Source organism: Jaculus jaculus, chromosome 10, assembly GCF_020740685.1.
Source record: "Jaculus jaculus isolate mJacJac1 chromosome 10, mJacJac1.mat.Y.cur, whole genome shotgun sequence".
NCBI lineage: Eukaryota > Metazoa > Chordata > Mammalia > Rodentia > Dipodidae > Jaculus > Jaculus jaculus.
In genome coordinates, this window is record NC_059111.1 from 84101744 (window position 1) to 84117844 (window position 16101).

At 37.9% G+C, this 16101-nt stretch overlaps 1 protein-coding gene across 1 annotated transcript in view; it reads right to left on the bottom strand.

Annotated features, from left to right (window-relative positions):
• The window catches only part of Iqub (IQ motif and ubiquitin domain containing), a 77537-nt gene that overhangs the window by 5172 nt on the left and 56264 nt on the right, over positions 1 to 16101 (bottom strand). Inside the window, exons 10-11 of the mRNA XM_004658647.2 lie at positions 10600 to 10848; positions 3435 to 3620 (exon numbers count right to left, since the gene is read on the bottom strand). Of these exons, the coding sequence (XP_004658704.2) occupies positions 3435 to 3620; positions 10600 to 10848 (435 nt within the window). The remainder of the gene's footprint in view (positions 1 to 3434; positions 3621 to 10599; positions 10849 to 16101) is intronic.

Consider the following 16101-nt stretch of genomic DNA (forward strand, 5'->3'; position numbering starts at 1 on the left):
ACCTAGGGATTTATTGGCCAGAGTCCATGGTTTTAATGTTAAAGCTTTTTCCACCTTCTATCTGGACTGTCACCCCTTCCCCTTTTATTGCTGATTATATCTTGTAAAATGCTAAACAGAATGAGGTTTCACAGGCAAGCACTTTAACCACTAAGCCATCTTTCCAGCCCAATCTTTGAATTTTTGAAATACCCCATTCCAGGCTGTTCTGCCTTTAAGAGTTTCCATTGAACGGTTGGATGTAATTTTGATGGGTTGGCCTCTGTATGTAATGAGCTGTTTTTCTCTTAGAGCTTTTAGTATTCCTCTTTGCTGTGTTTAGTCTTTTGATGATTATGTGGTGTGGGGTGTCTCTTCCCTGGTCTTGTCTATTTGGTGTTCTGTGTACCTGAAACAGACTCTTTTGCAAAGTTGGGAAATTTTTCTTCAATAATGTTGTTGACCATATTCTCTATGCCCTTGGCCTTTATTTCTTCCCCTTCCTATACATCTATGATGCAAATGTTTGGTCTTTTTAAGGTTTCCCAAAGTTCCCTCATGTTTGGTTCACACTTTTTTCTTTCTCAGTTTGACAGTGTTTTTAAAGTCTTGATCTAATTCTTCTGTCTTGTCCTTGAGTTCTGAAATTTTGTCTTTCACATGATCTATTCTTCTGGAGAGGCTTTCATTGGGGACCTTTGAAGAGGGCTATTTATTTCTGCTTTGTCATGTTTTTCTTCAGCATTTCCATCTCTTGCTTGAATTCCATTTTCATGTCTTGATTTAACCTTTTTATTGCCTCTTGGAGTTCATTCCTGCCTTTGGATATGTCCTCACTGAGCTTGTTCCATTGGCCTATGAGCTCATTTATTTATTTATTTATTTTGGATTCTCCTCAAATTCCTTTACCCTTCTGTCGATCTTTTTGTGATTGATGTTATTAAAACTTCTGTGGAGGCTGGAGAGATGGCTTAGTGGTTAAGCACTTGCCTGTGAAGGCTGAGGACCCCAGTTTGAGGCTCAATTCCCCTAGACCCATGTTAGCAGGATGCACAAGGGGGCACATGCATCTGGAGTTCATTTGCAGTGGCTGGAAGCCCTGGCATACCCATTCTCTCTCTCTCTCTGTCTATTTCTCTGTCTGTCGCTCTCCAATAAATAAATGAAAATAAAAAATAAAAAAAGATCATTTTAATTAAAAAAAAACTTCTGTGGAATACTGTTTCCTGATTCTCTTTGGTTTCCTTCAGACATCTATTGAGTTGTTTTGGTTGATTATCTTCCATTTCCTTCATCCATCCTTTGAGTTCATTTCATTGTCCTGCTTCCAATTCATTGAGCCATCCTTTGACTTATAATTTGAATTCTTTTTATTTTTTATTTCATTTTATTTGAGAGAGATAAAGAAAAGCAGACTGAGAAAGAGAAAGGGGAGGGACAGAGTGGGCACACAGGGCCTTCAGCCACTGCAAACAAACTTCAAACACATGTACCACCTTGTCAAACACATGTGCCACCTTGTGCATCTGGCTTATATGGGTCCTTGGGAATTGAACTTGGGTCCCTTGGCTTTGCAGGCAAATGCCATAGCTGCTAAGCCATCTCTCCAGCCCGGAATTTGAGATCTTTTTGCTGATTTTCTTTCATTTCCTTCAGCCATTCTTGGAGTTCCTATTTGATTTCTCTTAGTCAAGTTTTTTTTTTGTTTTTTTCCCCAATCAACCAGCCATTTGTTCATAATCTCATTAAGTTTGTTTAAAATGATTGTTGGGATTTCATTTTGACTTTCTATGTCTTGACTTTCCCCTCAGCTCTCATTGGAGGCTTCCACTGTGGGCCTAGTTAGTCTTGGTGGGGATGCCTTTGCTGGGTGTTGTGTGTTGTTTCCTTTGCTTAGTGGTCTGCCCATCTCGACATCAACCATAACAGCCCTTGTGTATCCTGTGTTGGGTGGCCTGGTCTAAACTGATCATGGAGGGATGGTTGGTGTGAAATTAAAGAAACTGGGTTGGGCTGGGTGACCTTGAGCATGAAGAGGGACTGCTTTCTGTGTGCCACTTCCTGAGAAATCTGGGTAGGACCTTGGGAGGCCAAGCTTGCCTGGCAACCAAGCTAGGGGAACTGGTCTTCCAGATATATGCCTTGTCTGGCTTTCTCGAATGAAATCAGCTCCAAGCTTTCCCTGGGAGCTGGAGCTGGTACACAGTTGCCTCTGATTCAGAAAAAAAAAAAATTGAGGTGGGGGTCTTACAAGGTATGAGAAGTAGAATCCAAGTTGTTCAGCTGCTAGCCACTGACCTTCCCCTGGCTTGTTCCCTCCCAGGCATTCTCTCTCTGGCATAAGTCTAGCCCTATCAGAACCTCAATGCTTAGCCCTGTGTCACCTTGCTGTGCAGCCTGCTCCCCTATGACCTTCCGCCAACTTGCTCCTTCCGAGGAAGGCATCCTGGAATGGTGTCTATCCCTGCCATGCACGCACAGTACTCAGCCCTGTCTCCCAGTGGTATCCCATCTACTTCTCTTCAAAGGACACAATTGGTTTCTTCTTTATGGCTGAATAAAGTGTGTGTGTGTGTGTGTGTGAGAGAGAGAGAGAGAGAGAGAGAGATTGAGAGAGAGAGAGAGATCTTCTTACCATTCATCTGTTGATCTAGGATGATTTCATATTTTGGTCATTGTGAAAAGTGATACAATAAACATGACATACTATATCTGTAGACATTAGATCCCTTCAGGCATATATCCAGGAGCAATATCGCTTTATTATATAGTAAACCTATTAGTTTCTTGAGGAACCTCCATGGTGATTTCTTTTTTTATATATTTTATTTTTATATTTTATTTTTATTTATTTGAAAGAGAGAGAGAGAGAGGCATACTGATAGAGGCAATGGGTATACCAAGGCTTCCAGCCACTACACTCTAGACACATGTGATACCTTGTGTATCTGGCTTACATGGGTCCTGGGGAATTGAACCTGGGTTGTTTGGCTTGGCCAGCAAGTGCCTTAATCACTAGGTCACCTCTCTAGCCCTTCCGTGGTGATTTCTATAGTGGCTGTATCAATTGGCATTCACACCAGCAATACATAACTCCCCTCCCCCACACCATGTCAAGATTTATTCAACAAATACTACCAAACTCCTACTCTTAGATAGCAATTATAGTTATTGCCTTCATGGAACACACTATGGAATTAATGAGTTTGAACTAGTTATTAGAAGATAGTAATATCATGCTGACTACTTATTGGTTCAAAACTCTTATCTTTCCCTGCAACATTCCCTCGCTTCATGTTAATCTCTGTAATCACATGCCATTCATGTATTTTGTTATTGTTAATCCATAAATTCTCTATCAAATGGCAGCATTTAAGTCATTCATCAACAGGCAGACAAGTTGCCTGTCATAATTCTAGTGACTAAATGAATTTTCCAAACAAAGAAAAACTTACCTCCTCAATATTTGAAAGCTTCAGATGAGCTGCCGCCTCATCCTTGGTGAGAAGAATGCAGTTCCAGGGAGACCACTGCACAGTCTTATCCCACCTTACCATGACCAGGTCATTGAGGTCATCCCAGGCACTGAGGATGGACTTGGATGCCCAGATGTTCTCTGTTAAGTACTGTATATCTTGGAGCTGCTTGTCAAAAAAAAAGTTTGGACAATAATTTTCTTTTATTCTAACTAAATAATTAAATATTAGCATATTAATTGAGAAAATTGAATCATACCTTTTAATGAAGATCATTATTCACAAGATTTCAATGATACACAAACCTTACTTTTTAAAAATCAAAATTTTGTTTATTCTGCCTATAGCACATTAGTAGTTCCAAGTCATAAACCTATTTTTAACCCAGAGTAAACCGGATATATTTATTCCAGCATGCTAATTTTATAAGTTTATAGCCTTAATACTATCTTTATAAATATATGATATTAAATACTTTTCAAGATTATATTAGTAAATATAACAACCTCAGGGTGCCACAACAAGGTCCTCTTAAAGTTTTTGCTGAAATTTCACAAATGAAGAGGCTGAAATTTATAATGACTGTAAAAGGTATTTAGAGCATAGTTATAGCTTTTTTGTTTTAGTGCATAAAGGAAAGGTAAGGAAATTAAATAACTTTTAAACTCGTTTAAAATTTAAATTGTATTAGACCTCTTTTTATCATGAGGTCTTAATACATTTATATATATGTATCTATGTATCTATCTATCTATCTATCTATCTATCTATATATATATATATATGTGTGTGTGTGTGTGTGTGTGTGTGTGTGTGTGTGTGTATGTATGTATACATGATTACAATTTATTAAGCATAGAAAAAATAACCATTGTTCTAAGTGTTTGTATGGACAAACGTGATCCATAAAGTCAACTGATAAAGCCATAACAAATTATCAACAGTAAAAAACAGAACTTGGAAGCTGGGTGTGGTGGCACATGCCTTTAGTCCCAGCACTGGGAAGCAGAGGTAAGAGGATTACTGCGAGTTCGAGGCCACCCTGAGACTCCATAGTGAATTCCAGGTCAGCCTGGGCTAGAGTGAGTCCATACGTTGAAAAACAAACAAACAAAAAAATAGAACTTGGGAAGATTGCTCACTGGTTAAAGGTACTTGCTTGCAAAGCATAATGGCTTGGGTTCAATTCCCCAGTACTCACTTAAAGCCAGATGCACAAAGTGGCATGTGCATCAGGAGTTCATCTGTAGGGGCAATAAGCCCTGGCAAGCCCCTACTCTCTCTTTCTCTTTCTCTCTTTCTCTCTCTCCCCCTTGCAAATAAACTATATTTTTTTTTCTTGGGTTTTTGAGGTAGTGTCTCACTCTAGCCTAGGCTAACCTGGCATCACTATGTAGTCTCAGGATGGCCTTGAACTCATTGAAATCCTCCTATCTCTGCCTCCTGAGTGCTGGGATTAAAGCTGTGCACCACCACACCTGGCCCATGGAAAATATTTTTAAATGAAACATCACAATAGGTTTCTAAAGATTTTAATAAATGGGTAATTCAATATTTTATATTCCACTAATGCAATTTAGGTTTGACTTAATGCAAGCCAAGGCAATGCTGTAATAGCTGCTAAGGCAAGGAAATCTATAGGACTTTGAAATTTAGTGTCTCATTTTAACTTATACTCAAAATGTGTGCCTGTTCAAACATTTGTGCCTAGTTGAATCAATTGTATTAATAATTTAAAAGTACTGCCAAACATTATAAAGTATATGCATATGATAATGTCACTTGTGTGCTTTAAGTATAATGAAAGCACCTAGGAATTAACTACCTCTAACAATTATTCTTGAAATTTTGCAATAACAGAGCAATACTACTGCTTACTACTATATAATGGTATCTGTATGGATTGCAGATAGACTAGCTGAGTAATAAGATACACAAATCTCTTCCCCAAGTACAACTTTCACTTGTCATATGACTTCTGTTATTTTTACTGTACAAGCTGTTGTGTTTCAATTCAGGACATGCTCATCTTTACCGTTGCTCGTGGGCTTCCCTATTTCATGATAAAGTTCAATCAAGGTGGCAAGTGGTATATTAACTATCTGTTCTTTAGGCTCTTCTCTCCGCTCTGTGCAACCTCAGCTCAATAACTGTCTGTTCTTTAGGCTCTTCTCTCCGCTCTGTGGAACCTCAGCTCAAGGATGACAAGGATCTCCTCTTTTTCTCTCTGATCTTAGGAGATGCCCTGAGCACATATCCAGCGCTCAGTAATTCTTTTTATTAATTTTTTTATTTATTTGAGAGAGGGAGAGAGAGACTGGTTACACCTGGGCCCCCAACCACTGCAAATATACTCCACATATGTGCCACCATGTGCATCTGGCTTATGTGAGTACTGGGGAATTGAACCTGGGTTCTTAAGCCTCACAGGCAAGCGCCTTGACAGCTAAGCCATCTCTCCAGTGCTTACCAACTCAATGAATGAACAAGCACCTGTACTTATGGAAAAAGAAGTATAATGTACTCATACAATTAAATTGAACAAGACTTAGAAAATAATTACATATTGTTATTATAGTTATTGTTAAACAGTTATACAGTTGTGTACTTGAGTTCTTAGAAATTAGTAATTTTGATATTCAGAAATTTAAAGAGAATGGCAAAAAACGAATTTTTATACTCTCATGAACAAATTTTTTATAACTCATCTTTCCTTTCTAGTCAACTATTGTTTCAATATCAAGAGAACAATTTTATTTTGAATATTATGACAGTTACATATATAATATAAATGAAAATAGAAAAATAAGGATTTTGCTAAGTCCATGTTTATAATGAAAATAGCATGATTTCAAAATTGCAATTTTCAAAGGTCCTTTAAAATATCTTAAATTGATACTCTTAGTAAGTATTCAAGATCTTTGGTTTCAGAAATATCTTGCTTATGCATTTTTCACCACTACCCTTCTCTCAGTTGATTGACAGTACCACACCTCTGAATATGAGTAACCACCCCAAGGTTGTGCTCTGCCTCTGTGAATTCCACCAAGGGATACTCACAATAGTGGACTCCAGGCCACTCACTGTGCTTCCATCACACAGCTGGGTGGTCTGCCCAGATACAAGGAGCCTTGTATTCTGCCACCAATATTGATGCCTCTTTTGGCTCCTCTGCCACCCTCAGAAATGCCTGAAAAGAAGCACTACAAACTCTTTTGCTGAAGGGCCTCTTGTAATCATGCTTGTAGGGACTTCATATTGTGCACATGGAAATTTTATTTCCCTTCAGAGGAAATAGAATAATTACAGGGAAGCTCTAAACATTCATCCCAAATAACAATGCATACAATAGCACAAGAGGACCTCATAAAGTTCCTACAAGAAATACACATGCTTGGGCTAGAGAGATGGCTTAGCAGTTAAGGTGTTTCCCGGCAAAGCCAAAGGACCTTGGTTCGATTCCCCAGGACCCACATAAGCCAGATGCACAAGGTGGCACCTGTGTTTGGAGTTCCTTTGCAGTGGCTGGAGGCCCTGGAGCACCCATTCTCTCTCTCTGTCTCTCCCTCTCTCTCTCTCTCTGTCTCTGTCTCTCTCTCTCTCTCTCTTTCACACTGTCTCTTTCCCTCTCTTGCTCTCTCAAATAAATAAATAAATAAAAAATTTTTAAAGAAATAAATACATATGCACTCTCCCAACACAAAATGGCCTTGACATCCATGACCTCACAGTGCTTGACACTACCTACATAAGACAATCATAATAGGAGGAAAAGATGATGACATCAAAATACAAGAGAGACTGATTGAAAAGGGGAGGGGATATGATGGAGTGTGGAGTTCTGAAGGGAAAAGTCAGGGAGGGAGGTTGCCTTGGTTTACTGTCTATAATTATGGAAGTTGGAAATAAGGAAGGAGGAAGGAAGGAAGGAAAGAAAAGAAAGAAAGAAAGAAAGTACTTTTTTGCTATCTTAATGTTTCTATTCAAGAATACAAAAAGATTTACACCTCTGCTTGCTTTGAGTAAAGGAAAATTTGTGATTTTCTATTATTGACCATACTTTTTCCTCTAAGGAAGGTAATAAAAGGATAACATTACCATTCTTTCAAAACTACCCTCCTACTCAAGTCAGTTTCCAGGCCATTTCTGTTTACCCATTCATTTCTCTTGGAGAAATCCAAATTTATTTTAAATCAGAAAGTAAATCTTATCAGTTAAGGGCAGATAAAATAGAGGAAGTAATATTCTATCATAATTTAGTGTCATCTAGAATACATTTCAGAAGGAAGTGCAGAGAAACTCAGCAGTTGTATTGGAAGACATATTTTATCACTGGCTTATATTAGCCAAGAACTGCCTAGTAAAATAGGGTTGGAGGGTGCTATGGATTGGATATCAAATGGCCCCAAAGTCTCATGTTTTAAAGGCTTGGTTGCCGGTTGATGGGACTGGATCATGAGGGCTCTGACACTTGCCAGTGGATTAAGCTATTGATGAATCTATAGTTTGATGGTGTTGTTGGGAGTGTGCAGCAACTATGATGTATGACTAGTCAGAGGAAGTGCATCACTGAAGGCATGTCTCTGAAGGCAGTACTGTGTCCTTGACCCCTTTTCATTTTTCTCTCTGTGTTTCCTGGCTGCCATGAGCTTTCCTTCACCACTCCTTTCTACCATGATGCATATTATTCTCTGCCAGGGGCCAGAAAGCAATAGAGCCAGGTGATTATGAACTGAACCTCTGAAACTGTCAGCCAAAGTAAATCCTTGCCTTAAGTTATTTTCACAGGTATTGTATCACAGTAACAAGGAGCTAATAGTGAAGGGTACCACCTCTAATCTCAGTAAGATCAAAGATCACGTTTATATCCAAACACAAGGCACCTTAACTTATGTCTGTGTTGCAGTCAGGTTCGCACTGCTGGTAGAAATCACCTGACCAAGAGCAGCTTGTGGGAAAAAGAGTGTTATTTTGGCTTACAGGCTCGAGGGGAAGCTCCATGATGGCAGGGGAAAACTATGGCATGAGCAGAGGGTGGACATCAACCCCTGGCAAACATAAGGTGGACAATAGCAACAGGAAAGTGTGCCAAACACTGGCAAGGGGAAACTGGCTATAATACCCATAAGCCCGCCCCCAATAATACACTGCCTCCAGGAGGCTTTAATTCCCAAATCTCCATCAGCTGAGAACCTAGCATTCAGAACACCTAAGTTTATGGGGGACACCTGAGTCAAACTGCCACAGACTGTCTCATACACTACCTATACCTGACATGTCTCTATTTCCTAGGACTTCCACGTGAGCTAAAGGGTGTATATTTGGAGGTCATGTGACTGATTTGGTGTCATAAAAAAATTGGAAATAGTGAAAGGTTTCTTGGAGCACAGTGAACAAAAATCAAGAATGTGACATCCCAAACTTTGTCATTCAACTTCATTCTAATGAAATCTGTTATTTAGACATTTCCCTGTGAATATAACCTTCTATATCTGGTAGCTGGTGTTTTACCATATTTAATATAGTAGTTCCCTTTCTTTTTTCTTTTTTTTAAATTATTTATTTATTTATTTGAGAGCGACAGACACAGAGAGAAAGACAGATAGAGGGAGAGAGAGAGAATGGGCGCGCCAGGGCTTCCAGCCTCTGCAAACGAACTCCAGACATGTGTGCCCCCTTGTGCATCTGGCTAACGTGGGACCTGGGGAACCAAGCCTCGAACCGGGGTCCTTAGGCTTCACAGGCAAGCGCTTAACCGCTAAGCCATCTCTCCAGCCCTAGTAGTTCCCTTTCTACCTCAGAATTGTGAAGGCACTATTACTTTATTTTCTTCACAACTATTAGTTTTTGGATTTCATCTTCCTTTCTTACAGCCTATGGTTTATATTCTACCTTTAGGGAATAATCTTAGTGATACCCTAAACTTCCTTGTTCTTTGCAGACTTGCTGTAAAACACATAACTTTGATGATTGCAACTATCCCTTTTCTTTCTGTATATACACTTGAGCTACAAACACAGTGTTAAAAACTCACAGTACACTAGTACCATATAAATTCATGGTCACTGATCTTAACTGTGTCAACAAAAGTTCCTGACATGTCCCTTAATGTATGCATATTTTCACATTTTCTTACCACTCTCTACAATTTCATTACCAAATGCTTTGTACTCTGTGAATATTTTGAATGCTCTGCACCCTGTTCTCTCAACAATGGAAATAGGTTATTAGATGGAAAACCATACAGTCTAGTATAATTGTCTACTCCTCTATTTTAATAAAGGTTGATCTCTGTCCTAACAAAGGCCGGTCCACACACACCATGTTTTAGATCCCAATCTAGGTAGTGCTCTATCTTTATTCTCTCACTATTAATTCATTTAAGCCTCATAATTTCTCTTGGAGTGGGTAATTTTATTACCTTATTATATAGACAAGTAGATGGAGAGGCATACATGTTAAGTAGCTTGCCCAAAGACATGAATATTAAGGAGCAGAGAGGAAATCCATTAGGTTGTCTTTAAAATCCCATTCCTCTATCTTTAACCTTTCCTCTGCTGATTTCTTTCCATAGCATTAAATGTGTTCTACTTCCCCAGCCAGAGAGACATTCCCACACCATACCCCATCTCTGTCATAACAGAATCGTGGCACTTCTACTTCAGGCTTCATGCTTTATTTATTCCCATACCTGGGATGTTTGCTCATCTTACCACCAGATTAACTCCTCCTAATACTTTTGTCTCATCTTATATATCACATTATTTAGAAAACTTTTTTCTGCCCTGCAAACTACACTGTGTATGCTTTTTAATGACTATATAGTTCTTACCATTTCTTATAATATTATTTGTTTTCATTCATTAAAGTTAGTAACATTGTGAATGTATTTCTTTATTCTTGGATGTAAGGTCTGATTAACCAGTGAATTTGCAGAGCACAGCATAGTACTTAAGTAACACGAATATGTCTCTGCACATAAATCAGGAAAGTAATAAATACCCACACTAAGAAATCTAGCATAATGTTTCCCATACAAGATTGTGGTGAAATGCACTGCTCTTCAGGTCAGTACAGCTCCTCGGAAGGCAACCTTTTGAATAGATGAATTTCTGTCATGATTGGCATTCCGTACTGATCGTACCTGCATCAGGAAAGCAATTTGAGAGTTATCTTCATAATTAGCCTCTGAATAGTACAGCCGCTGAAGTAAACACTTGTACTTCAAAAACGATTCTCGTTTTTGGGTCTCATTCTCAAGGTGCACACAGTGACGACAGCGGTACACACGACGTGAAGTGGGGGATACAGAGAATTCGATAGAAGGCAAATATGACTGGCAGCTGTGGCAGAAGTAAATCTTATCATAAAACATCAGTGGATCCTGAGGCACCTACATAGAAAAAAAACAAAATTTGAAACAAGGCTATAAAATTCAAGCCAAGCACTAAAAATTGCATGTAAAAATTGATGGATTTTTTAAAAGTCTTAACTTCCTATCCTATATAATATTTAAATTATAAGCAGAATTCATTGTTTTGCCAAAATATATTTTTTTAATTTTTATTTATTTGAGAACGACAGACACAGAGAGAAAAACAGATATATTTTTAAAAAACTGTGCTGTTCACTAACAACTTAGATATGTGTGGTAAATCCCCTAGAACATTAAGTAACTAAAATAATAAGTAAAGTGAATAAACAGTGACTCTTACTAGTTCTTAAAACAGCTTATCTTTTTGTTCTAATTATCATTAACTCAATTATTTCAATTATGTCAATTAATTATTTCAATAGTCAATAGCTAGCTTCACATATAAATAAATTGTTCTTATCATATTACTTACTTAAAAGTTACATCTGGGCCAGGCATGGTGGCACACGCCTTTAATCCCAGCACTCGGGAGGCAGAGGTAGGAGGATTGCCATGAGTTCAAGGCCACCCTGAGATGACAGAGTTAACTCCAGGTCAGCCTGGATCAGAGTGAGACTCTACCTCGAAAAACCAAAATAAAAAGTTACATCTGGGTTAGTTAATGACCAATATTCTAATATGAAACTCTACATCTAAAGCAGTGGGAATGAAGTGTCTACAATGGAAAAGTCAATTCATTGGTTCTTGATGGGCTACCAAAGAAAGAATAAATGCTGAACACTTCCACACAAAGTGAAGACATGTAAGCCAGACTTTCTTAAAGTCACACACAGTAACACTTTTGGCCCCCATGAGAGGTTAGATCAAAGTGCAACAGAGATGGAATGTGGTATGTGAAACTTGGAAAGAAAAAAATTGGATGGTTTCACAATGTAGTCCAGGCAGGCCTCAAGTTCACTACACTCTTGCCTCTACCTCCTTAGTGCCGGAATTATAGAAATGTGCCACCAAAGCCAGCTTAAAATTTCAAAAATTAGGGGTGGAGGGGCTGAAGGGATGGCTTAGCAGTTAAGGCATTTGTCTGCAAAGCCAAAGGACCCAGGTTTGATTCCCCAGAACCCACATAAGCCAGATGCACAAGGAGGCGCATGTGCCTGGAGTTCATTTGCAGTGGCTGGAGCCCTGGCACACCCACTCTCCCTCTCTCTCTCTCTCTCTCTCTCTCTCTCTCTCTCTCTCTCTCTCTGTCACACACACACACACACACACACACACACACACACACAAATAAATAAAAATAAAATATTTTTTAAAATTAATGGTGGGGGTCAAGACAGAGTCTTACTACACAGGCTGGGCTGAAACTCATTATCTTCGTGCTTCAGTCTCTCAAGTGCTAGAGGTATAGGCAAATTCCAGGCCAGTGTTTTGTGAAGTGTTTGCCCTTGCTCAAGGTGAATGTAAAATATGGGCTATATCATCCCTTATTATGTCTCACTTTGCTCTGAATGTCTGCTTTTGCGCCTTCGTCCTCCTCCTGTGCTTTACTTTTCCTAAGTGTCCCATTTTCTCATATGGTAATAATAGTGTTTAAGAACTTCACTGTTCCATGCCTCCTAATATTGAGGGATAATACAATATGTAGATTTTAAAGGTAATTAATTCTTCTAGAGAAAAGAAGAGCATACTAGACATGTAGTCAGAAAACTAGAAGACATCTATGTTATTTTCTTATTCATAGATTTACTTAACAAAGCTTACCTTGAACAGTTACTTATCTTCTGAAACTTATACTGAACAAATATGTCACTCAACTTCATGAAAGCCAGCTAGCATACCTCACCCTAATGATTTGATAGATTATTATAAAAGACACAGACAGATACTCTCTACCTCACAGAAACTTCAAGAAAGAAGATAACCTTTACAGATGATGGCTGAGAACTCTGACTAGACTATTCTATATAATTGAACTGTGTAGATTTCCAGAGTACTGAGAGCTTGGGACATTGAAGAGAGTCCACCTCAGAAATAGGAGCAAAGGACAAATCATAGATCTGTCCCAGATACTGCAAAAAAGACCTTAAATCTTGTGATTTGAAATCAAGTAAACATGAACTCAGCTGTGTGCTGAGTAATTGAATATTTTTAGAAATTATAATAGGGGCTGGAGAGATGACTTAGAAGTTAAGGTGCTTGCCTGCAAAGCCTAACTCAGGTTCTATTCCCCAGTACCCACATAAAGCCAGATGCCCAGATGCACAAGGTGGCACATGTTTCTGGAATATGTTTGCAGTGGCTAGAGGCCTTGGTGTGCCCATTCTCTCTCTCTCTCTCTCTCTCTCCCTGTCTCTCTTTAATAAATAATAAAATATTTTTTAGAAAATTAGAACAATCTATCTGATGATTCTGTGTAAAAATAATCCATTTTCTGTAAATAATAACAATCATCTTGGATGAACGAGAAGTTCCTTTTTGGCATAACTTCTAATTGATACTTCATCTTCACCTGAAATATTTTTCATTATGTTTAATAGAAATCTTTATGAAATGTCATAAACTTATCTGTCTATGCAAAAATCATATAGAACATAATTTAACAAATTGTTAAAGACTTTGATACTTTTATGAGCATATTCTACTGTACTGTGGTTTGTAGTACAGAATCCCTGCTTATTTCCCAGTGAGCCTGCCTCTCTTTTTGCTAGTAGCTGTTAATTCCCACTGTTTTACTTGTTTATACCTAGAAAAGAAAAGCTTTCATAGCTTTCCTATTTTTGGTTCTATCCTTTTTGAGGATAAGAAATCAAATTCCCATAAATTGGATGCAGTGTCACATACCTTTAATCCCATCACTCAAGGGGCCAACATAGGAGAATCACCCTGAGTTCAAGGCCAGCCTGGGGCTATAGAGTGAGACCCTACCTTGAAATAAGAAAGAAAGAAAGAAAGAAAGAAAGAAAGAAAGAAAGAAAGAAAGAAAGAAAGAAAGAAAGAAAGAGAGAGAGAGAGAGAGAGAGAGAGAAAGAAAGAAAGAAAGGAAAGAAGAAAGAGAAAACAAGAGAAAAGAAAAGAGAGCTGGGTATGATGGTGCACACCTTTAATCCCCGTACATGGGAGGCATAGGTAAAAGGATTGCCATAAACCCAAGGTTACTCTGATATTACATAGTGAATTCCAAGTTAGCCTGGACTAGAATGAGACCCTACTTCAAAAAGAAAGTAAAAGAAAGAAACAAAATCCTCAGTTTTGGTATACTATTTTCTACTCCTCTGGCTCCAAATTCCATCTAATATGTCAGTATCTCCAAGTCTAAATCCATCCTAGAGCTTTCTACAAAAACAAAAACAAAAAAAGGACATACTGATTCCCCATGGTATTAGGAAATTAAGCCTTTTCTGTTCATGTTCTTTGGGAAACCCGGGTGGCATAAAGACATTTCTCCTCCGTGAGTCTAAGCGTTGTATCGTACAAGTCCGCTTTCTGCCCTGAAGCTCTTATAGTCGAATGAGGTTAAATAAAAGTACTGTATAAATTATTTTCATGGGTTAAAAACATGGGTCTCCCAACAAGCAGGGGGGACGCTAATGATGGTATCAGCATGGCTGTATACATACTGTGTGCATCATGAATAAAAAAAAATAATAAAATGAAATTAAAAAAAACGTGGGTCTCAAGTCTCATGCTAAGCAGATATTCCAGGTGTTCAAAGAGGAGTTAGCTTGGTTCTGGGTTCCTGAATTGAATCATGGCTATCACTGTTGTTTGCATGAGGATCAAGCAAGACAAAAAAGGGTAACACACCAACTTATTGGGGTTGAGCGTCTTAGGAAACTCAAGGGTAGAAATTAAAGAACATAGTACTATCAAAAGGTATTTTTTTTAGATGGTCATTTTATTAGATGCTTGATGTTATGTTATAATTTGTAATGTAAGAAAGAACAAATTGTTATTTCTACCAATGCGGAAAAAATGAACAAGATTCAGCATCCATTCAATATTAAAACAAAAATTAAAAGCAAAACCACTCATAACATTTTAGGAATTAAAGAGAAATTCATAAGCCAGATGAAGGACATCCTGAAAAAAAATGCTAAAGGTAATATGCCACATCATAAGAACTGACATATTCCCGTCTAACATTGAGAACAAAGAACAGATACCTGTGCTCATCAGTCACATTCAGTACTCCATTAAAAGTTATTTCCTATATTATTAGGAAAGAAAATAAAACAATTCAAATGGAAGAGGAGAAGATAAAGTATGTCTCTTTGCAGGTGACCTGACACCTTACAGACACTGACTATCTTACCACGTACATTGTTTCAAATGAGAAGTCCCTCTGTGTGCAATGAGTTTTCTTTCCCTGACCAATTTAAAGCTGTTCTTTTATTATTTGTTTTGAATGATTTGATGATGTGCCTTAGGATAACTTTATGTTTCTTGTACTTGGTGATTCACTGAGTCTCTAGTATCTATCTATAGACTTATTTGTTTTCATCCAATTTAGGATACAATTAGCCATTACATAAAAATATATGTTTTTCACTCTCTGTCATTTAAAACTGACACACACTAAGCTAGTTGAATTTGTTTCATAGCTTAATGATGCTCTTTTACTGGTTTTTACTCATTATGTCATTCACTTTGCACCAACCATTTTTACTGTGATTTTCTTGTTCAGTAATATTTTCCTCTGCAATATGTCTAATTTTTGAGCAATGCAATCCAGTGTGGTTTCATTTCAGATATCATAGTTTCCTCCTCTAGAAGGTTAAAAATTATATCTTCTATGCTTTTCTTAACTTTTGAACATACAGAGTAGTTTTAATAATTGAGTAAATGTTTTGTGTACTAATTCTAATTTATGCTAGTTTAGGTCCAGTTTTGAATAACGATTTTGCTACTTGCAGTGGATCACATTTTGTTTAAGTGTCTCATAATTTTTGGTGTTGGGCAATATCAAGCTTACATTGTTTGTTGCTAATATTTTTATTCCCACAAATATTCTTTTTTACTGTTTTGGTTTGTTTTTTGAGGTAGGGTCTCACTCTGGCCCAGGCTGACCTGGAATTAACTGTGTAGTCTCAGGGTGGCCTTGAACTCACAGTGATCCACCTATCTCTGCCTTCCCAGTGCTGGGATTAAAGGTGTGCACCACCATGCCCAGCTTCCTATAAATATTCTTGAATATTTTTTTCTGAGACAGTTAAATAACATAACAGTTTGATCCTTTAATCTTTGGTTTTACATTTATTTAAAGCAAGAGCT